The sequence below is a fragment of the Hakea prostrata genome, chromosome 6 (assembly GCF_041222555.1).
Source record: "Hakea prostrata isolate BN-2017 chromosome 6, UWA_Hpros_2, whole genome shotgun sequence".
Classification (NCBI taxonomy): Eukaryota; Viridiplantae; Streptophyta; class Magnoliopsida; order Proteales; family Proteaceae; genus Hakea; species Hakea prostrata.
The window spans coordinates 36,997,445-37,021,856 of NC_142605.1; the positions used below are offsets into that span (position 1 = coordinate 36,997,445).

The window sequence follows — 24,412 nt, forward strand, 5'->3', positions numbered from 1 at the left end:
GGTATCCAAAATGGTTCCATTTACAGAACTACGGAGCATTATTCTTTTAGTCTTAAACTGTTCACTCCTCTTCCAACATTCTCAATAGGTTTCATCACCCAGATTCTATGCATAACTAAGCAAATTATGCAGCACTGGTTATTATATTACTTCAAAGCCAAATATCTAAAAAGTAAAACAAAAATTTATGACTCAGAATACAAAGAAATAAAACAAAATTTTACAAATACAACATAAAATTATGTTAAGAATTTTAAGTAACGAAAATACAAAAATTTCTCTTTACCTTTTCAAAGTTGTTTCCTCTTCCACTTCCTTGCACAACCAAATGGGAGCTCAGCCAAAGCCTCTGATGTTTCCATTGCTTCGTTCGGTCAATAATTAATTTCCTTTCCGGAAAGGATATAAAATACAATATTGTCCAGTTATCCAATATTTTCCAATTCTTCGACTACAAATGTACTTTAGTTCATTTTCGCATACATAGGGCTTCAATGCCTACGATACATGAACCAGCATAAGAAAATGTTTACTTCGACATAGGAGATGACCAAAGGTTACACTATCAGCTAAAAGAGATTTGAGGTTATCCATGGGGTCTCCACTTAATTGTTGCTGAACATACTGGGGGAAAAGTTCATGAAGAATTACCTGAGATTTTCTATATTATAACAGCCAAGTAGGGATTAAAGGAATTTCACATACCTGTGAAAAGATGGGTTTTGAAGCCCAGTGACAAACCTCATTGGTGGGCAGAGCATCAAATTACTAGCAAAGGTAGCAACCCCCAAAACGGTGACAATCAGGTTTTAGCTGCATTTCCCCTTTCTCCTCAGCCTTGATTTTGTTGTAGAGTTTCTCTTCTTCATTTACCTTCTATAATTTCTGATTATTCATCATAAGGTTCATCTGTTTCTTTTCTTCTTCTTCTTTTTTTTTTGACCTCCCCTTTCTATTATTTTTAAATTCGTTACTCAAGAATTTTCTCTCCAGTTGAGAAGAAGTTCCAGACTAATGCGCCAATGATATATAAGGCGACAGCAACTTTAAAAACATCATCCCATGTACCTTCAAGAGTTAAAAATAAGAAAATCAAATAGCCAAGTTAAAGCTAAGTTCAACCAAAACAGTTGAAAAAACTGTCAGGATATATTATTCACCCAAAAATAAACTGTTAAGATATAGTGTAAACAGTGCCAGTTCTGTGGCTGTACCTCGTTGGAGAATGTATCCAGTGGCAGCTGTGCCAAAGACTCCAGCAAGCACTCCAGCGGTGTTTGACAGACCCAGCAATACTCCCTACATTTCAAAGTTTACATAACAAATCATGTTCCCGGTCTCCAGAAGTTAAAATTACTTCCATCGTTTCCATGAAGATAGAAAGGATACGCGTGCAAATAAAATAGCCAAGACTATTGATATTTGTTAATAGTCAACAAGAAAGTATGAAAAGAGGATACTTTGCATGTTATCATTATCTAAATTTCACTGTTTAGGAGAAATCAAATTAAACTAAATCAGATGCATGTAAGAGGCTGACTCTCAAATTGATTTCAGTAAATATGTAGGATAATAGTTTCTGAATATTATAAATTGATAAAATGGTTCAACACAATATCAATGATAATCCTAGTACCAATATGATAGGGGTTAAAGAGTAATTTGGGCAATCATAATATTTATTAAGTAACAGAATTATATCATTATTTCAATTATGATCATTATTAGGGTTGACCAGCCAAAACAGACTAATACTAACAGATAAACAGACTTGAGTAAATGGTTCAGTAAAACAGTGAGGTAAAACGTAAGAACAAATACAGATCAGACCTGCTAATTTGTACCAAATTTAAATCAAGCTCCCCTTTTGAGCTGAGGAACTGGTCAATTTTTTTCTATCAAGTCTAATGGCTGGCTCGCTTAATCTCAAAAAGAGAAAAATAAAATAAATAAAAAGAACATATAGATTCCAGATAGAGCGGAAGTGGCAGTCAATTTTTAGAACTTTTAACTTGTTAAGAGCAGAATTTACAAGATTGAATAAAAAAATACAATATAAGAGACACAGCACAAAGAGCACTATCACTAGAACAATCCATCTGGGCTCTACTCATGCAACATGTTGATTGGAATCTCTCCTTGGAAAGAAAGGCCCAAACCAAATCTCACTAATCAAATCCGTGTACAAGGTCGTAGTCCCATGCAAACTTATATAAAATACGCAAAGCCATATTCAGAGTCTCAGACTACTAAGAAAGGAAAGACCTAACCCAATCCACTAAAAAAGCGTAACTGTAGGGAGCCTAAAGTTTGCAAATGTAGTAACGTATCTGAGCACAGACTTGATGTCCTTAAAGACTGCAACATAGAACGAACCTGTTGAACTATCACCCATTGTCATTCTCCTCAACATTAGGGTGCACAAAAGTTTACCGGTTTTTCCTGACAGAATAAATCTAGACATACCATGAAGGCAAACTTTCTTGCATGGAAAACAGAGATTTATGGAGCTCGTATCAAAAGAACCATAAGAAATCTCACACAAAGTAAGCAAAATATATAAGAAGGTAAACTCACTGCATAACGTGGTCCAATGTCTTGGTGATTAGAATAGAGACCAGACTGTGAAAAAGCATCTGACCCCTGCAAGAAGGAAAATGTTCACAATCATTTAGATTACATTGCAAATTTTTTACAGGGGAAACCAGATAGCAAATGAAGTGAGAATAAGTGTAACAGCTGAAGCACTGCAAAAGGATACAAAAACCTAAGTTGAATTGCTTCTAAGTTCTAATAGTATCCAGTTGGGCCTTGAGACACTGAATCAAAAAAAAAAAAAAAAAAAGACGATGAAACTATCTTTGCTTCATCTCAAGTACTGGATTTATGTAGATCCCAAAAACCTATTGACAACAACAAACCATTTTAATGCTTTCTGGTAATACAAGCTGGATATGCATGCTGAAACATCAGGGCACAGTTGCAACGAGTAGGAAAAGAGAAGAAACACACAGAGCCCCCCCCCCCCCTTCCCCCCACTTCCAAAGAAGAAGAAAAAGAGTATTATGGAAATAAATCAAGATTCTTCATAAGGTATATGGTATAACCTGTATCAGTGTATCACATCACAATCTCAAAGAAGTACTAGTCTAGATTGTCTTATCTAAATCTGGTAGTAGGGTTGCAAACACAAGTTTGGTTTCTGTTACATTATCTTGCACTCTATAAATACATGTTGACTGTTTCAAGCTTGACCTGAAAAGCCCAACACTGCCAGAGGCCTGCCCCAAAATTACAGGCTTGGGAGGGGGCTTTCAATCTGCAGGTTTCATTAGGGTTAGGAGATCCAGTACTGAGGTCAGGATCATATTCTGCACTAGGCATGCGCTAACAGGGCCTGAATGATCTAGGCCAGTCTTAGCATATTCCAGCCCAACATTGGTCTGCATTCAGAAGACCAGCCTGGTTGCACCCATGGTCTCACAACCCGATGGATAATTACACATTTACATGTTAAGTGCTAGAGGGATAAATAATAAACAATTTGAACAAGTAATGGAGTAAATCAGTCCATATTCTTGAAGATCCATATTAGTTAGGTACATAATTTTCCAGGACATCATCACATTAATTCTGGTAGATGTCTAGAAACAAATGTTCTTTGCATGGAGCTCATGGCCATTCGTCGAGGACTAGTGCTAGCTTTAGAACATTCTATCCAGAGAGTCCAGATTCATTCTGATTCATCGAATGCTATTGCGATGATTTTAGGTAGGTTTACCATACCATGGTATGCAACAGAGGATATCTGTGACATCCGAGACTCATTGAGACAGTTATGCCAATATGGGCTTCATCATGTTGTCCGTGAGCTTAATGTTGGGGCAGATTTTTTAGCTGGGCTTTACCCATCTGTACATGAAATTTCTCTCTCCTCATTCTTTACCTAAAGCGTTGTCTCATATTATAAAAGATGACGCTGAAGGGAAGACTTATTTCAAGCTGAAAAACAGTTTTTCTTTTCTTTCTAATACACAACTACTTTTTACAAAAAATAATTAATAATAAATAAATCAATTCTGCTATCCTGAGTTTATCTATATGATGCTTCCTAATAGCCCAATACTCTACACCATACATAATAGAAAGCAATACTTAATTATTAGATAGAACTCTGTTTTGATTATAATTACGTTTTTTTGTCTCTTAGAATGATTAGGAGTCCTTTTATTAGTCAAATTAGGAATTTTAGCTATATATATATGTAATGCATTCCCCAACAGTTAGAGATGATTTGATTCAATAGTATGACTTTAACACTTTTGGTGCTGTTTGGCAATGTATATGGAATTGCTATACCAATTCTAACTTTTTTTTTCTTCTCTCCATCTCCTTTCTTTCCCAGGAGCTCCTCCTAATCTTCTAAACCAAAATTCTTCTTTTAACCTTTTGAACTGATATCCTGGAAGACTGGCCTGTAGTTGACCTCTTCAATCTAAGGCTACATGACCATGACACCCCCCCCCTTTTTTCAGTTGAATCAGGTATCAACAAACATTCCTCCTTGCAAGCTTGAAGAGGAATTCTATACGGATCATCCTCCAGGTTACTTCAGCGGAGCAAACCAAGATACAAGTTAAATCATGTGTTGGATAAGCTGAAGCATTCTGCCAGGGCCTGGTTTGGTTGTTTTCATAGGACTACCGTGTCAATGGGATACAAATAGCATTACGCTGATCACACTCTATTTATCAGGTATTCAGGCGTGTTGTGGTCTCACTAAGTGATCCTATATTGTAATGTGAGCATGTTTTCAACATCCTAAGATAGCTAGATTGAAAGCATACCTTGGCAAGGAGTATGAGATTAAGGATTTGAGCACGTTATACTACTTCCATAGTGTTGGAGTCGATTGATCCAATTCTTTTAGCTAAAGTGTGCAAATTTTGGTTGAATTTTCACTGTTGTGAAATTTATCGGTTTCAACATGTCTAAACCCTACCACATGACTTGTCACCACGACACATCAGCTTTAGGTTATCCCATTCTTCTTATCATTATATACACAATAGCAAGCCTTATTCCACCTAAACGGTGTCAGCTACATGGATCTTTGCCTTCTAATCAGCTCTATTTGAGGTCATACTAGATACAAGGCCTGAGCCATACATATCCTTTCTCACCATTTCTTCTAAGGTTATTTTAGGCTTGCCTTAGCTCCTTTAGTTCCTTCAATAATCACTCCACCATATATGGGCATTTAAAGGACTCCGTGGTGCCACCTCAAATGACAATCTCATCACTTATCATTTATCAAAGCTACTCTCAGACCAGCTATAATATGATCATTCCTTACTTATCCTAGCTATTTTTGCCACTCATCCATCTTAGCATCTTAACTTCTAATATACTGACTAAGTTTATCTATATAATGCTTCTTAACAGCCCAACACTTTGCACCATAAATCTTACTTCATCGTATGACAATCCTATAGAATTTTTCTTTGAACTTCGAAGAAATACATTGATCACACAAACCCTAGATGTGCCTCTCAGCTTTATCCACCCTATTTTAATTATCTAGGAAACATCATCCACTATATCACTTCTTCTTTTCTTTCCCTTTTCCTTTTCCTTTTCCCCTTTTTTTTTTTTTTTTGGTGGGATGATGATTGAGCCAAAGTAGCTAAAATAATCACTTCGTGGATCCTTCTCATCAAGTTTCACCACATCATTATATCATCTAAGTAAAATATTAAAAGCTTAGCAAACAATTATTGTAGTACATTTTCATTGATTGACAACTAATAAGAACCCTCTAATTCATTCACATAATTAATACGAAAACACAAGAAATTTACAAGAGAGAACTGGTTTTAATGGTGCCAGTCACCCCCAACACCTCACGGTGCCCCTCAGCCTACGGCTGCCCAACATAACTCAAATATCCTCCCCCCACTCCTAACATTTTTCCCCTACTTATAACCCCTACTCAACCCTTATTTTGTCTCTCTCTCCTCAATGTAGCTTAATATTGTGATCCTGGGGCCCTATCACTACCAGCCCCTCCAAAACCACCTTGTCCTCAAGATGATGGAAATGTTGAAGTTTAGTCTTCACATGCTTGCTACGTAACCACGCCATTTTAGTCCCTCTTGAGCAATATACCAAACACCAAAGACGGGGATATGTTTTCTTAAGCAAGTTTTTCAATTTCCCATCTCCATCCTGAGCAGCAAGAATGTTATCACCAAGATCAGCCAAAAGACTTCACCGTTTGATCCCCTGACTAGCATTCTCTAGTAATAGTTGATATTCTTGCTTTACTTGTGCCAACTCCATCAAAGCTTTGACCTTTTCATTAGTTACTTGCAATAAGTTTCTCTGCAGTTCTTTTATCCTCTTCAAACTTCTTGCTGAGAGAGAAGTAGCAATGCAGCCACCTTCTCTTGCAAAGCCGGACAAGACCCCGGAGGGCCGGTCACAATGTTAGGAGGAAAAGGGTGTTTTTTCCCACATATAACAAAAGGGGCAAAGGAACATCTAGACATTCAATGTCATTGAACCATTCATCTCTCAGCAGGGGCTCAAAATTTTGTGGCTCACCCATATGAAGTTGTCTCTTACTTTCTTCAACAACATCAAGCACTGATCCAACCCGAGCTTTTCCTTCCCCAATTAAATTACCTCACGTTTAAGTTATGGCACTTACACAATTCTGATATCCTTTTCCTGATCAAATCATCTGAAGAAATCCTCTTCTTTTCCAACTCATAAACTTTCTTCTTTAAATGGTTTTCAATCTTTAGTCCCACGCGGAGCTTGTTTTGAAGATGGTGTACTGAATTTCGTAAGGTCTCAAATTCCTCTTCCAAAGAGCCCTGAAATCCAGCGTAGAGGGAAGCTATTTCTGTCGTTGACTTCATGGCACAAGAGTGATGGAGCGCAGGTCCTCTAAATAAAGCACCATACCACGAAGAAGAAAAAGTGAATGTAATCCACCGTGGGCGAGACCTCCAAGCAAATCAAGAACTTGCAGCGAAAAACCAAGGGGACAATGTCGAACAGTGGTTTTCTCTAGCAAGTTTTTCAGTCCAAGCGTCGTTGGTACAAGTTGCACCCCTGCAAATAATGCCTGTGCTAGGAGAGCCGATAGATTGGAAGCCAAGTTGCACTGAATTTCAAACGAAAGAGGAGGGCTTCACTTGCCGGAATCGAGCGCTGCGTCTCCGCCTTGGGGTTTCGCACATCCAGATGCGAGGGTTTTCTCAAGAGGGAGGTAGAAGACAACGCTCTCTCCTGTTGGTTAGGTCGGATCTCCCTCGCTGCCGCCCCATTCTCGCCACCTCTCTTTCCATCTCGATTTGGAGAGGTTGAAGATGATGGCTTCTCCCTTTCTTGGCTTGGTCAGACCGCTGGTTTGGTGTATCATTGGTTCGAACTGATCCTTGGGTTGAGCCTTGGTCTATTTGAGTTATTTGGACCCAAATTAATAATCAAAAGAAGTGGGCTTTGGGGTAACGAAATGGGCCACGCCCATGATAGATGTTTTAAATGGGTGGGGTCCAAATACAAACATGGGTTAAGATAAATGGGTTGGGCGTTGGTTTGATGGACTGGATTGTGCCCAAGATAATTCTTTTGAATGGGTTAAGAAATATGGGTTAATGAAATGAGATGGGCTTGGGGTTAACGGAATGGGTTGGGCCCAAGGGGATTTCTTAGGGAATTTGGCGGTCCAATCTTTATACTTGGTTCTCCTAGGTTAAAGTGGTCCTTGTGGTTTAGAGCTCGAACCGAACCAATGAACCGGTTGAGTGGCGGTTCGAATGAAAGAGCCTCCTTCCTCCTCTCTTCTCCTTATTCAACGAGCTTGAGCCCTAACCGCCGCCTGCAACTTTCCACCGATTGCACCGGGCCTCCTTCTATGCTTCTGTTCTTCACTGCCTCTCACTTTAATGGCATGATTTTCTGCTGCTACAACTTCACTCCAGTAGGCATCGACATCCAAACCTCTCATTCTCTTCTTCTCTCTTCTTCTAGTATGGTATGGAACCACCCGTAGTAATCGATTGATGTCTTCTAGTGATTTCACTCGGCGGTCTTTCCATCGTTTTTGCCTGGTCTCCCATTTCCACCACCCCATTAGCATCCAACATTTCTTCCTGGTTGTCGTCCAAAATCACACTGACCTCTGTCGTCTGGCCATCGCCGAACTCAGTTAGCAAGGCTTCTCTCAAATTCACCCAATCAAACACTGGCCAAGACCTTACGTAAACCCAATTCAATGCGACTCCTTCCAAGTGCTAGAGAGCTATGCCTAACCGTTGGTCATCATCGATGTGGTGTTCCTAGCAAAACAACAAGATCTACAATAGCCATCTCTACACATCCTCTTCACCTAAAAACAATGGCAATTCCATCGCTTCCCTGGGATTGAACTGCTCTAATGCCAGTTAATAAGAACCCTCTAATTCATTAACAAAATGAATACGAAAATACAAAAAAATTATAAGAAAGAACTAGTTTTAATGGTGCCAATCACCCCCAACACCTCACGGTGCCCCTCAGCCTATGGCTGCCCAACATAACTCAAACATCCTCCCCCCCACTCCTAACATTTTCCCCCTACTTATAACCTCTACTCAACCCTTATTCTCTCTCTCTCTCTCCTCCATGTAGCTTAATACTGTGATCCTGGGGCCCTATCAAGAACTAAGTCCATTTGTTGATTTTAGACCATTGTGATCCCTCTCTAGCCAGTCTTTCCTTTTTTGCCCCCTTGCATCAGATTTGACTGCAAAGTTTTTGGTTCAGTTGTTTTCTCTAGTTCCTCTAAAGCCCTGATGTGGGATGCCAGATAGGACAACACAATTTAGTTTCTTTACATTTATTTCTCTAATTTCTCCACTGGATTTATTTCCTGCAACAAACTAGTTAAGCCTCTATATTAACAATTATACAAATTGATGCAAAAGCATTCAGCCCCATGTGAATGCCTGTCATCAGTATGCTGTGTAATGATTTAAATAATTCTTAGTGTATCATGAATTCCTTTTCTCCTCTTCCCCCCCCCTTTTGGGGGCGGGGGGCGATAATTTGTACAGTTACTGCTATTCTCTTTACAAGTTATTAACCAATCAAATTGGCATAAAACAGTCACAGTAAAAGGAAGTGAATTACCAGCTCAAAGTGAATAATAAACACAATCAACCCTAAATTAATTTTTACCAATACATGGTAGCATACCTGACTGCATGCCATGCATAGCACTGCTAAAGCTGGGGTTCGAACATGGCTCAGCTGTGTGAGAAAAAATGCTGGACCCAGGAATCCAATTGATTGCATAATCTGCAACAATGGAGTACTTAGAAGAAAGATCAAAAAGAAATGGAAAGCAAAAAAGTGTTAAACCATAATTTCACTGATCAATTGTGAAAGCCCTGCTGATTCTCATTACTTTAATTTATACCACAGCGTATGGTCCAGATTAGTTCACCAAGTGAAAGATGAGTTCTGATAAACTATGAGCATTTATTAAAGGGATTGTACGACAGGACTTTATATTGTTGGGTTAAGGAGGCAAAAACTTCTCACTCATATGCAAGCTAATGGAGATAGACAACAATAAAGCATGTGCGCCGCTGATTCCAAATCAAGCCAACAAAAGGAAAAAGAACCAACTTTTAAGGTTGGAAACATGTTAATGGTAAAGAGAAATAAAAAACATAAAACAGAGGTCAAAATCTTCCACTATGAGAAATAATGGGGTTATCAATTCTCTCTAGTCAATTCCAGAGACTACCAAATATCAAAAAATAAACTCCTCTTGGATGACACCACCAAAATAGGTTGATTTACAATGCCCTCACCTCAATACCTGACATGACAGACACAGAAAGAACTACACACCTCCTACTCCTCAAGACGGAGAGAAAATCATCAGTCTGCAAACTCGTAAAAGGAAAACCTCTTTTTAATTGCATACCATTCTATGCGCACAACCTCCATGTAGAAAAGTGTACCATTTCTTGTATACTATGGAATCTTGTGCACCCTCTCTAGTGTACTTAGTGTACTACCTCTCTCTCACAAGTACCCTCTCTTTGGTGTAATCAGTCTCTCTTACTCGACATTCATGCAACAAGGTGAGGAAGGGCCGAAAAGTTAGTTATGATTGATGGAAGATGCTCTCATGGGACCGGGTGAGTAGTCACGCATACTCTCCATTACCGCTTCTCTCTTCTTTTTATACACAAAATATGTAAAAAGAAAAATAAAGAAAGAAAGAAAGGATGAGTGGGTACTTATTTCTCTCACTGCAATTAATGCATGTGGTTCCCATCCATGTAAGGAGGATACACAATACATGACCTATACAGAGTGAAAAAGCATATGTGCTAATTATCCGGACAACTCATAGTCAAATAAGAATAGGAAAACCAACTAAAATAAGTTAGTTTATGTTTTTAGTTTTTCTTTCTGGTAACATAAGCTTCTAATCAGATATTCCACAACAATTAACGCATTGATACGATTAAAGCACTGAATATCCACTTTGATGATGTTCATGGATTCCAGTTATGTACTCCTTGGCCAACACTGAGCAGAGCTTACCTTTCGAACTGCAGTTATTGAAAGACCTTTGCTTACAAGAGTGTCAGCAATCCACCCTCCTATATTTGCAAATATGGCCATGGTTAACCAAGGTAAGACACACAATAATCCAGATTCAGTGAGGTTGAACTTCAACACCTGGCCAAAGAAGAAGGGATAAGTAAGATTCATGTAGCTCACTGTCTTCTTAATAAATATTATATATTCTATTTGAGGGTTTCTGTCTATCAAATAAAATTAAAAATCAGGTGTGACTACCACGTGCACTATCAATTACCATTACATTTGTGTGCTTTCTATGAGCATCTCTTCATTACTAGTACAAGGAAACTCTGAGTTTGCAGCAACAGCGTGAATTAAAAGGGAAATAAGAAAAAGGAACATGTATTCTGTACTTCAAGAAATCCATTGAATTACGTAAAACATTATTTACTCATGGAAGTTGAATTCATTAAAAAAGTTGCATAGTAAATCTATATCAATACCTAACAATAATGTATGTCCGGTAAACATTTCATCCTGCCACCCAATCCTACCCAAGCCTGCGAGTGTCGTTAATAATCAAGTAGGTGACCAAGATCTCCATTTCTCAAAAGCACAATGTCTATGATACACTACTAAGCTGATTGGCTATACTCATGGTGCATGATGTCAAGTGACATCCCCAACCCCACCCAAAAAAGGGGGAGAGAGAAAAGAAAAGAAAATCATATAAAGCCAATACACAGAAATGGCATCATGGCAACTAATTAAACGGAATAAACCGGTAACTTATTTTCATTCTATCCATGTTCTTAAGTACTTCCAATTTTCAAAAGCTCAAGCATTAAGTACCAGTATATCACCGAACTATAAAATGATCAGCTCTTACTCTTGACATGATCAGATACCTGATTGTAGTATGTTGGCATCCATGTAAGAAGAATAAAAGTTCCCCAATTATGACAAAAATGGGAGATTATAAGAGCCCAAACAGGTCCTTTTGACAAAATTAATTTCCAGGGAATGACAGAAACAGGATCCTTTGAAGCAATGCCACCCAGGATTAGCTTTTCATCAGCAGAAAGCTCTGGATCTTCTCTCGGAGAGCTGTGTGCCTATGAAAACCAAAACAAGAAGTTTCAGAGAAATTTCCATGAAATTAACATTTGGAGCATCAAATAGCACTCAAAAATACTGTTTTATTAGTGTTGAGTGAGACAGAAAGAAGTACAGTTAAGTAAGAGTGAGACATGAGACAATTTTTGGATCATCAGATAGTGTTGTTGCCTATTATTCTATTAAGAAACAATGTACAGGAAGAAATGGGGCGAGAGAAAGAGAGGCTAGCTCATGCTTTTAAGGAGGCAAGCATATTATAAATTTATTCCAGTGTAGAAGCTAGCGTTCCCTTTCTCAGTTGTCAATACCACTCTCATCCAATTCAACCCCCCCCCCCCCAAACCAAAAACACGGAAAAAAAAAAGGGAAAGAAACCAACACATACCTTATTTTGCCATAAAGCGAACCATATACTTCCAATGGAACCAAAAGAGTAAAATACAGACGACCAGCCAAATTTTTGGATTAAAAAGGGAGAGAAGGCCAGGCCTATCACAGAACCAAGGTACATGCCACTGTATACAAGTGCAAGAGATCTGCTTCTTTCAGACACAGGGATCCACTTTGAGAGTATATTATTCATAGCTGGCATAGCAACACCCTGAGGAGAGAATATTTTGATGAATGAAAAAATCCACTAATCTGCCAAGTAATGAAGACGCAATAAAATCAAGATAGAAAAATTTAAAAATTTGATGATGCATGACAGTACTTTCATATGACATAATTAAATCAATATAATGTAAACGTTGTGTCATCATTTCCTTTTCATGTTGTGCCTAGTAATTGTTGGAGTGTCATTGGATTGACAATCCCAGACTGCAAAAGATGGACTGCCAAGGATTATGATCAAGAGATACTCCAGAAAGGCCCCTCTCCCTTGATATCTTGGATCTATTATCCATATGGAAGGTACAAGGGATTGAAAATAGGGAAAGAAAAACCTCCAGACAAACATTAAGAAAAGGCGCACGCACACACACACACACACACTTGGAGAAGCATTTGACACATGTAAATGTGATAAGATTGAGAGAGACTTCTGCTTCCCAAAATATAGATGCTAAAACTTATCAACAAGTTTGCATGAGAGATACATGGAAATAACAAGCACTTAAGTAGGACGGTCTTCTGATGGCTGAGTGCATATATCGTCCTCAACACCTACTTGTAAAAATTAAAAGAACCAACAGTTATTCAGAGAACCAATACCAAACAATGAGAGAAGCCAACCTCACCAATCCCCATAAACGCACGCATGACAAGTAAGAAGGGAAGCCCAAGTTTTGCAGCTATAGGTGTTAGAACTGTTGCAATAGACCACCAAACCACGCCGAAACCTAGCACAAGCTTACCACCAATCTTATCCGCCCATATACCTCCAACAATCTATTCATCATTCAGAGGAAAATGCAGTTAGATGTAACACACTATATGAATTTAGATATTCCAGTAGCAGAGATATTTCAAAGAAATTTTAATAAACGATTAACCACAAAAAACAACTTGTTGGTGGGAGGATTTCTAGTATTGTGTCACCTATATGTGTTGCAGATTCTGAAGGATGTAACATGCCCAAAGGGCCAACAGAAAAATGTTAAAAGAGTTATATCAGTAATTTAGGTTACTATACCAAGATGAGGTTACCCAAGTCTATACTCATTGAGCCAGGCTGGGGGCTGGTTGTTAGGCCAGCAGTAGAAGTACTTTAATAAAAGAGACTAAATAAGAGGAATAAATGGGACACGTGGAGGGTAAGGAGAGGGGCTGTTATGAGATTCAGTTATTGGTCTTCAGGACTAGAAGGCTGATTTGGGAGAGGACAGGGGACTCGAGGAATCAAGGAAGAAGACAGTTTTTGGTGTGGTAGCAGGGCTGCTACAGGGGAGTGCTGGACTCTACGTAATCCAGTTATTTTGCCATTTTTTCTCATGTTATTTTTCTGCAATTGGGAATTCCATTGTGCTGCATATGAGATCTTATCATAATATATAGTCTGCTATAATATCTAGTGAGATAATTCTCTGAAAAAACAGAGGGGGTGTGGAGGGCTTATGGTTACATGACTTTGGTAAACTGTACCAATATTATGTTACTATAATTTGAAGTGAGGGAATGGATGAATGGCTGGAACCAAAGTCTCCATTTTTAGTGAAGCAGTTCACATCTCACCCTGGATGTAGGCAATCTTGAAAAACAACATAAATCTTTCTGTTGCATCTGTGTGATTGTTTTCTCTCCATTGTGTTAGTTATCTTTCATCATGATTAAGTTTCAGGTTCCTACACAAGTATATAGCATGCCCAGCATACCCAAAAATTATACCATTTTAGTAGTCAGCTGCAGTCCTGACTTGGTACTGTCATGATTTCAGTTTCACTCTGTTTGAACAGTTCTCTAAGACCCAGCCAGAACTATTAGGATCACGTTCAAGGGATAAAAGAATATGCTTTTGACTCATTGATTAGGAGCATTTGATTAGTCCTTCATTCAGATTGAAGAGTATCAACTAGCTTTGTTTTCCTCATCAATAATTCTGGTTTAAAAGCATTCTTAAATTCAATGGTTGAAGGTCCATTAGTTAAAATTTCTGACATCTCCAGCACTGCTGTAGTTAGTTAAATCAACTTTCTAATGACTGGTGAGTGCTATGATTAATGCCAAAGCATACTGGTAGTGTTTCCAAGCCTCCAATATGTGAATCTCATTCACCACAGAAACTAGTGAGCCAAAAGGTAAGATTACTATAAATCTAGTATGAGCATTTAGTTTGGACAACATCTGAACCAGGTCAAACTGACCTGAGGCCTCACCAGTTCTGTGTCCTATAAACTTGATCCATAATATGGTCAACACGGTTTTCTAGGTTTCTGACATAAAAAAAAAAAAAGGAAGAAAAAATGCAACTCCTAATAATACTAAGTATCATCATACCTGGTGTTTCCATAGCCAGTTTGCACCGGCAGACAAATCACTCAGTGTGTCTAACAATCGTCTCATGTCATAACTTCTCTTAACAGAATAACCGTTGACTGGTCAACAGATTTTCTCATTCAAACAGTTGTAATGCCCAGATACCATTCAGACCAAAAACTCGAACCACTTTGTAAACCACTGTTGCAGTGCGCGGATCTTTATGAAGGTCTAAAATATGACTCTTGAGGTCCATTGTGCTCTATTTGAATGCAAGACCTCTTAAGTAACAAATTATTCAAACACCTAGCTACACTCAATGAGAATGAATCTTTTAGTATTTGCATAGAATATTTATCTTTACAACTACCCACACAGTTTTTTTCATTTATAAGAAAATAAATAAATAATAAAAATAAAAACCTACCCACACAGTTCAGACAGTCAAGCCTGACTGCCAGTTGCCAGGTCTGATCTGTCTAAAAGCATGTCATGTTCAGATGATTGTTCTTGCCACATCTTAGCATGTCCATTTGCATGCAGACATGAGACATCAAATTCTAAACTTAGCCCTAAACTGTCAGAGGCTGTCTTCTGTAGCATCCAAAAACAAGAACCTTGAGGGAAATCGCAATAACACTTGGGTAGAACTTCCTAAAACAAAATAATGGATTCCTTTGGTGCAATCTAACATTTTCATAATACTTTGGGGTGTAGAACTCACACTCGGGTTTCCCATTTTCATAACCAGATATTAATACTGACATTCATGTCAAAGTCAAGGAACCAATATTCAAGGCAAACCTGAGTCAGCAGGTAACCCCAGAAAAAGGAAGACTGGATCAGACCAACAGTTGTAGAATTCCAGTTGAACTCCTGTGACATAGGAAGTATAGCAATGCTCATGTTGACCTGCACAGAATTATGTTGGTTAATTGCTACTTAGACAGCAATTCATTTTCTTGAACCATTCATTGTAAATAATACCACATCCATTAACTGAAAGAACTGCATCTTTTAGGCAACAATACAATATCAGAGCCAAGGAGTCCGTAAGTTTTGGAAAGGTCACGCATCACTATTAAGGGAGGTCAGCACTTACGCGATCCATGTTGCAGAGCAAAAATGCAGAAAAACATAGTAGTACAATAACCCAGCGCTTTGGAAATTTCTCCCACCAATATATATTTTTCACACTCCCTTTCACTAAAGCAGCTTCATTCGGCACTTCTGAAGAGCTCAGTGAGTCCAGTCTTGCCCCTGCTACATCATAGTCTTCTGATTTATATCTGGCACGTGTCCTAGATGCTTTATGAGACTGTTGAACATGCCCATTATATAATCCAATATTAGGCAGCTTTCTGGGCATAACTGAACTGCCAACAGAGGAATCTGAAGAAATAAAACACTTGCATCTTATTTGAATTCTGTGCTTAAGATTTAACACATCAAGTTTTTCAGCAAATGGTGAGCATGAATGAAGATGCTCTACTTCACCAAGGTTTCCTATCATTTGTTTTCCAGTTTTCATGTCTGAAGGACCAGTAAGATGAATCACCGGACTATACAAGTTTCTCGACATGTGAGAATTGCATTTCCTTAGAATAGGTGATTTTTTGCTTGAAATATTTTCCCGCGCATGTCTTCCACCAAAAAGAACTAGATGCTCTCCCCTTTGACGTATACGACCCTGCTCTGTTTTATATGCTTTTCCTGCAGCGATCATTGAATTGCTAAGTAACAAAAGAGCCCAACAGAAGTGTCAAAGCACATTAGTTGAACCATTTTTTGGTCCATAAGTACCAGAAAGCAAATACAAAAGTTGGATGCGTTCAGGCACACTGAAGCCAAAAGCAAACAGTGAAATGTTACAGAATAAGTGACATCCATATCCACAAAATGAAACAGCTGAATCATTATTAAGAAGAGTGAGGCATGAAGGAATCCTCCATCTACTTACGCATATACAAAAGATGCATGCTGCGCACGGACAACCCACAGTAGTCACATTACTGCTCAGTGGTGAACATTAACAAGCTAGCAAGCAGTTATTCAAGGAGGACGTCAAGTTCAACATGAAAATAAATAGAAAGATGAAACAGGGAGCTGTCCTACAACCTTATAAAGAAGCAAAAACATGGAAGATACTTCAGTTAAACACAGGATCTGCTTGAACTAGCTCTATAGTTCGCAGTACAGTAGAGTGGAGAAATACTAGACACTACAGTCACAGTCAGTTCCAGGCCATGGTCTAAAGCAGGGGGGGGGGGGAAATGCCATAGAAAAAGATGGTGGAGGTTAAGTGAACCGTTTGCCAATAGCCATGCTAGAATCTGTAAGAGAAAAATGATAAACATTCCTTTCCTAAATTAGAAGAATCATAAGAACAAAGGTCTAATAGTTTTTTTTTGTTTGGGGGGGGGGGGGGGGTCAATGTCTACTAGAATTCATTTACCAGTAAACCTTGCCAAGTTGACAGAGGAATTTCATTTCATAGTAAAATCCATGCAGACAATTTCAAAAAATAATATCAAAAATTACAAAAGAAGTACCATACTGGATCATGACTCTGGTTCACTGCCACGTTTGATGCATAGAAACTTTTTTCTGCCCAAAGTCTCTGATCTCCTATTGACCTCCCTTTGTTTCAGATTTGGGGGACAGAGAATTGCACCAACGAAGATGAATCATGGTCAATAACATTAAACGAGATTTTCTTAGCTTCCACGACATTCAACCTTCTGGTCAAATTACCAGGATCAAAATTCCCCTTATTTTATTAAATACGAAACCTGCCTCCATCCAAATTCCAATGTCTCTAGATGGACAACTATTCATATTTTAAACTTCATTAGCACATGAAATGCTAAGTTCCAGTCAAGAAAATATTGGAAGAGAGTGCTAGAATCAGAACAAGGTACCATGCATTTAACATCTTCATCATTTACAGGAAGACAGACTCGAGGAGAAAATGATCTACCACACATAAAACATCAAAGAAAATTAACACAAGAGCTTGGGCATAAAAAAGGATACTGGATTCCTGAACACTGAGTATCTCATAAGTTGAAGCATTAAACAGAGAAAGAAAGGATGTTATCATGTCGATCTATTCTGACTTTTTTTATTACACCTTACAAATTTAGTCTAGACAACCTTCCAAACCATTTCAGAAAAGTCAAGAAATCATGCAACCATAAGCAAACCAGTTAACATTCACCCCATCCTCATTCCCCAAAAGAAAAAAACTGTGAAACATGAAGAGCTTATACAGTTTGGGGCATGCACTGGATCCTCTGCTGACAAGGAAACAGATAACAAGAGTAAATCCTACAGAATCTTCTATATAACATCTATACTCCCAACAACAAAATCATAGTTATGAGTTATGACACTTCAGTAAACAGCGCAATGCACAGCTATAAGTACGTTATGCAACGAAAGTAACTATATACGGCTACAGAATCAGCTCACATTAGTTAAAATAATAACAAATCAAAATTAAAAATATATATATATATATATATATGGAAAGGTCATGTAACTGCATTTCTCTCCTTCCCCAGAGATAAACAAATCAAGAATCGAAACCTCGAGCATAAGCAGATTCGAACTGATTTCAGAAAAAGAACATTCAAGCTGATCTCAAACAGAGGAAACAGTAAATGAACATCAATCAGAATGAACAAATACTGTCTGATCAAAGGAAACACAAAATGCAAAAATATAAAAGGAAATTAAAAAGTTAACACGAATTGTTGAAATAAAAAAAAAAAATAAAAAAAAGAGTAAAGAATGATAAAATATAAATCTAGCTTAAACCATCCATCCTTTCCAGCCAACACCTTAATCCACAAATAATATAAAACAACCTCGAAATCAAAGACAATAATAGAATATTGAATAAAGTACTTATCAGATTCAGAGTTGAAGATCGATACCTGAACCAAGAAAATAACCAAAGTTACGGCTCGGGATAACCGCACCGACTGTCATTGCTCCGGCGCCGGCGACTACAACATCAACGCTTTGAAATTAATTCTAAGTTCTACAGTCTACAGGAGAAAGTCTCGCTCTCTAGCTTCTCGCTTTGCCTTTCCCCTCTCTGCAACTGATTTCCTGATATGTGTGTACATGAGAGAGTGATAATAGATAACGGAAATCATTTCCATGAAAATAAATGCTTTTCTTTTTCTTTTTCCTTTTTCTTTTTCCTTTTATTCATTTTCCCAGAGCGGGAAAATCAGTGGTTATCGTTATTGCACGAATCACCCGAATTTTTCTCTTTTTATATCAGAACATAACGTCCTATTTTCCTTTTTGTTTTTATTTTTTTCCCTTTGTAACCATTTATGAGTACAAGTGCCCAACACATATTACCAAAAAACAAAAAGACAACCAATGGAGGTTGGTCCAAGTGGTAAGCAGCTTGGTTCGCTTAAACAATATTCCGGTATCTAATCCTTGTGAATACAAAAAATCCCCGCTGGAAGACTCACCCACTATAGCCAGGTGTGCGACGCGGGTCATGAAAATGTAAAGAACATCAATATCATTTCTTACACGAAAAAATACAATGAAAATGTAATAACATCAATATCATTTCTTACACGAAAATAGGAAAACGAAATAAAAACATTACCCAACAACCTACAAATTTTTTGTTGTGGCCCCTCGTAATTTGTGGTTATAGCACAGAGTGTGCTCTCTAGGAGATGATCCACACTCTTTAGTGTGAACAGTTTCCATCATAGTCTTGCTTATATAGTCTTTACTTCTTTTGTTTGTTTTTTTTTTTTTTTTTTTTTGTCATTATCAATCAATTGTAGCAATTGGGTCCCACTGACTCGAGGGAAAGTTGTGATATAGGCGGAGGTTCAAACCCATTACTTCTTTGAATTTATTACCTATATGTAAGAAGCTGATATAATTGTGCCACAAACACATCCACAAACAAATTTTACTTGAAAGTTAATTTGCAGAAGAGGCAACTAGGTGAAGGAAACTAAATAAAATGAAAGAAACGATAAACATTGTGCATCTCACCTAAGAATTCATTATTCCTTTTAACATTTTTTTTGTTGGGTAAATTTATTTCTTCTTAACTTGTTCCCTCAAAACTAAATAGTGTAGCAATGATGGAACGTGAACATTATATTAACTTTTGTCTCTATATATATAGTACGATAACTAATGAAGGTCAGAACAACCCTAGTTCTGGAAGTCCAAGTTCTTCTACGATGAACTTTACAGGTACGCCTCAACGGCAGTAATGGATGGCAAGTCAGAACCTTATCCGCAATATTAATGCTACCACCGCGACAACCGAAATTCCGCCTTTGTGGCATGTTTTGTGTCCGCCCTTGTGGCTTGTAAATCTCCGCCTTTGTGGTGTGTCTCCCCTTAGGTGGGCGTTAGTGCTTAAATGTTGTTGTATATGTTACAACTTTCATTAGAAGGGTTTATAACCTTATAGGTTACTTGCAAATCAAGCTATAATCATGGAAAGAGGTAAATCTTTTAACCCTAAATCCTAAATTAAGAGGCAATTGGTTATTAGACTTGTGTGGCGGCAACATAAATAGATGTATTAATAAGTGCATGACAGTTCAAAAAAATGGTGCATTGTAGGATCAACCATACATAGGATCGGCAACCTAGTCAATGAAACTTATTATTCCCATGTAAGGCAACTGGTTAGAAAACACATTAGGGAAACAAATTTGAAAAATATCAGTTTTTTGCAGGGCACCCACTTAATTGGGTCTATAATTCCTAAATGTTCGCTTATAGCATTAGCAACTTGGTCGATGAAACTTCTTCTCCCCATATAAGGCAGCTTGTTAGAGAACACATGAGGGTAAAATTTTGATAAATTTCAGTTTTTTGCATGGCACCTACTTAACTGAGTCTATAATTCCTAACTATCCACTTATAGCATCGGTAACCTGGTCGATTAAACTTATTCTCCCCATATAAGGTAGCTTGTTAAATAACACATGAGGGTAAAATTTTAATAAATCTCTTTATTGCAGGGCACCTACTTCTGTATTTTTTGTAAAATTGCAAGTTACCTATTATTAACTTTACTGTTAGTTTTTTTTTAAACTAGTTTTTTTTAAACTAAAATGATCATTTTGTTCATAATGTGTTGGTAAGTATAATATTTGTCTTTTATATTTAATGATTTAAAAATTATAAATGTACAAAAATAGACCCATGACTCCTACTCAGTTTCAAAGGTTAGAATTTATCCCATTTGCCGTTGTTGGAAATTGGTGTCCCTCCCCTTCTATACCTTCCGATAGAATCTCACCATCAGTGCCATCCATCCCAACCCACAAATTAAGATTTTTCTTCAGATCCACACGCCAATCGTCTCGAGTTGTACACTTCAAAAAAGAGTCTTCTCCAAAATCCAAATAAATAGCTCTAAAATTAAATTTTGATTTTCCCCCCTATTCCCCTCGACTTAAGCTTGATTAGTGTACTTTTATAACAATGGTTTCTTGGAAATATATCAAGTCCATTTTTCTGTAAAAAATGGACCATCCATTTCATTCGAGATGTGTAATAAGTGTCCCAGTGATTTGTAAATAGATTTCCATCATTTTGATGTGATGCTGAGACACTTGTCACACATCTACAAGGAAATGGACCATCCATTCATTGTAAGAAATGGACATGATTTTGGTCCATGTTTTCTCACATGTCTTGATATTTATAGAATTAGTCTCGTGATGTGACATGCTAATTTTTCCACCACATGCATTTTTTAAATCCCACAAAATATGTGAATTTATGTGAAAAAATGAGAAAAATAAAAAAGTGGGACCCACATTTAACAATTTTCACAAAATCGTTTATTTTCCTTTCCCTTTCACTCACCATGGGGCCCATATGTTTTTTTTTTCCCCCACTCCACATTTGCAAACAAATGCACCCTGATGTATTTACTGAAGAGAGTAGAAAGGTCACTATAGCATTGTAAGTGTTATGGGCATAACAATTTTTGACAACAGCAGGAGAGGGGCAATACAGTTTACAGCAACAACAAATAGGAGAAATTCCAACATTTCAAATCGAATAGAGTCAGTGTTTTCAATTTTTTTGTTCCTAAATTTAGAAATTTGAAATCCTTAAATATAAAATACATAAATTATATTTACCAATATATTATGGACAAAATAATCATTTTCATTTCAAACTAACAGAAAAGTTAATTGTGGTTAACTTGCAGTTTTATAAAAAATAAAATATACAAAAAGGGCCCCTGCAATTTATTAAATGGGCCCACTTAAGCATGCACCCTGCAAAAAACTCAATATCAAAATTAATTTTCTCTTTTCCATATATACCAACGAATACGTCAACCTACACACATATTAAAAAAATACGCATATAGACATCATCACTTCAGGATGCATATGTACACCTTAACTACATCCTCAGGTTAGTTGGTCTATAGAACATATTCTCCCCAAGTAAGACAGCTTGTTAGAAAAACGCAAGAAGAAAAAAAAAATTTAATATGATTTTTAAAAATTCCAAACATTTTTTCTCAACACAAATCATTTTCACAAATGAGAATTCCCATTCACTTAGAAGTCGCTTGATATGTCAAACCAAGCATAAGTTTATTTTTCTCTTTCTAGCATGACTTCCCAACAAAGATATAAAAACGTCATCATATACGTAATATTGAAAAGATTTGCATATATAGACATCATCTCTTGATAATAATGTAAAAATATTTCATTGACAACTATTTAACATCCTTATCATAATCACCTTTTGAAATGCAAAATAGTATTGTAATTCATAGGTCACAATTAGTGAAATGACATCGTACCATATATAAAACAAATTAATATTTGTCATGGAGTCTTCCTCCCTTAGTGCTACATGTTTCATTTAAGTTTGTCTTTTTATTATTGTTTCGAATGTCCATCCCTAATTTTTTCTCTCTTATATATTAAAAAAATATTTGTATCATGTGTTTTTAAATTTTAAAAAGTCAATTTTATTAAAAGATAAATTTATATATAGATCCGGTGTTTATAATCAATTACATTTACTACTCTTAAATTTACCTAATTACAGATGTCTCCCAATTGTTAATAATTAAAAATTATAAATTGACAGCTCTGCTAAAATAGTAAAGAGGCATTTGTAATTAATTTTTTTCAAATGTGATAAATATAATTGATTACAAACACATAAGGTCTGCATGTAATTTTCCCTTATTAAAAATAAATCGTTAAACAAAAGTCTATCTATTGACTTTGGTTGGGCAAAAAGAAAAAAGACTCTAGTTGTAATCCATTTCATCACTACAAGAAGGAGAAGAAAAAAAATCTCATGCCATCCCAAGTCTTCTTTCATTTTCATATTATTAGAACCCTAATTTTCCTATCCTTTCTATTTTGTAAACAATTCCTCTCTTTCCTGTCTGTCACACGGCTTTGCATGTAAGATGGATTTGAGCAATCACCGGCTTGAACTCTAGGCATATGTGATGCATCATTGGTTTGAACTTAATGTATGTGTGAAAATAAATCAATCGTTTAATTTATTTTCGTTGATTCCATAAGAATGACGAAGTAATTGTAAAAATTTAAAATGTTAAGTTATTAATTCAAGAATTATCCAAGTAGTGAGATCAAATATCGAAAGCCCGTAATGATAAGCGTTCAATGTAATTAAATTTATGTTTATTTAGATATAAATGCAAAGAGTGTTGTTTAATTACAATTACAATGGTGGCCAACAATTCTAAGTAATAAATTGATTCTTTATCAATAATATATAAAATTTATTAAAAACTAATGACAAATGTGAAAGATACATCTATCACATAATGGTGCATGGTACAATAGGTTTAATAAAAATAAAGAACAAAAAATCCAACCTATCAATTTAATGAAACATGAAAACATATCTCGTTATTAATACTCGGTGAAGTAGTGGTCACATTACATTTTTCTTGCAGTGAGGGTATACCTTGTCATTTTACATGTGAACTCGACAAAACATGATAAATCACTTTCATATTAGTTTTTATGTATTTAATACTTTTAGCTTAACAATATAACTTTTTAAAAATATATTATAAAATTGACTAAAACAATGATACAAATTTTCATTTCACACTACAATAAATTTATATATATTTACTAGTGGGTGAGACTGAATTGTTCACTAATTCACGTCATTTTAGAATATAATGAAAGGTGTAAACACTACATCAAGGATGAAACATACATTGAACAACATTTTTCTAGAAGAGTGGAACAACATGTGAGTGAATAATTAAAATTGACATAAATTATCTAAGCAGTTGTTGAGTGAGGTATGCCTCAAGGTGTGGAATATCCCCAGTTTCGGGGTATTTTTGGTCAATTTGGGCTGAAACTTGGTGTATATCTTAATTTGATGCCAACATAGTTGAATGACTGTTTTTGCCTAAAAACTCAGCCAAATTGGTGTTTTTTATCAGCACATAACCATATACGGGTAAAACTGAAATTCTATAACATTATTTTAAACAATTAAATCAACATAAATATGCACAGTGACAATAGAGTGATAAACATCAATTAAGTACATGTCAATATTCAATGAAATCTTGATCATCACGTTATTGTAAACAATTAAATCACCACAAATCCTGTGGGACCCATAGGTAAAAAAAAAAAAGAGAAGAAAGATCCCATCACCCAACCCCTAGGTCCCATTTGTAGCTGATCCGGGACTCATACTAAGTACTATGCCTCAGTAG

The 24,412-nt window shown here is 36.7% G+C and overlaps 2 protein-coding genes across 2 annotated transcripts; both read right to left on the bottom strand.

The window, feature by feature from the left end:
* Positions 1 to 882: 882 nt before the first annotated feature.
* On the bottom strand, positions 883 to 18,837 carry LOC149013824 (ascorbate transporter, chloroplastic-like). The gene is made up of 11 exons (XM_089158032.1): positions 18,573 to 18,837; positions 15,734 to 16,344; positions 15,436 to 15,543; positions 12,952 to 13,107; positions 12,104 to 12,319; positions 11,508 to 11,714; positions 10,618 to 10,755; positions 9,250 to 9,351; positions 2,578 to 2,643; positions 1,215 to 1,299; positions 883 to 1,068 (listed from the first exon to the last, which is right to left on the bottom strand). Exons 1-11 carry the CDS (start codon positions 18,625 to 18,627, stop codon positions 971 to 973), a joined length of 1,842 nt encoding a protein of 613 aa, XP_089014158.1. The 5' UTR covers positions 18,628 to 18,837; the 3' UTR covers positions 883 to 970.
* LOC149013825 (uncharacterized) lies at positions 5,937 to 8,573 on the bottom strand. The gene is made up of 2 exons (XM_089158968.1): positions 6,688 to 8,573; positions 5,937 to 6,487 (listed from the first exon to the last, which is right to left on the bottom strand). The coding sequence occupies exons 1-2, from the start codon at positions 6,924 to 6,926 to the stop codon at positions 6,271 to 6,273; spliced, it is 456 nt and encodes a 151-aa protein (XP_089015094.1). The 5' UTR covers positions 6,927 to 8,573; the 3' UTR covers positions 5,937 to 6,270.
* Positions 18,838 to 24,412: the final 5,575 nt, after the last annotated feature.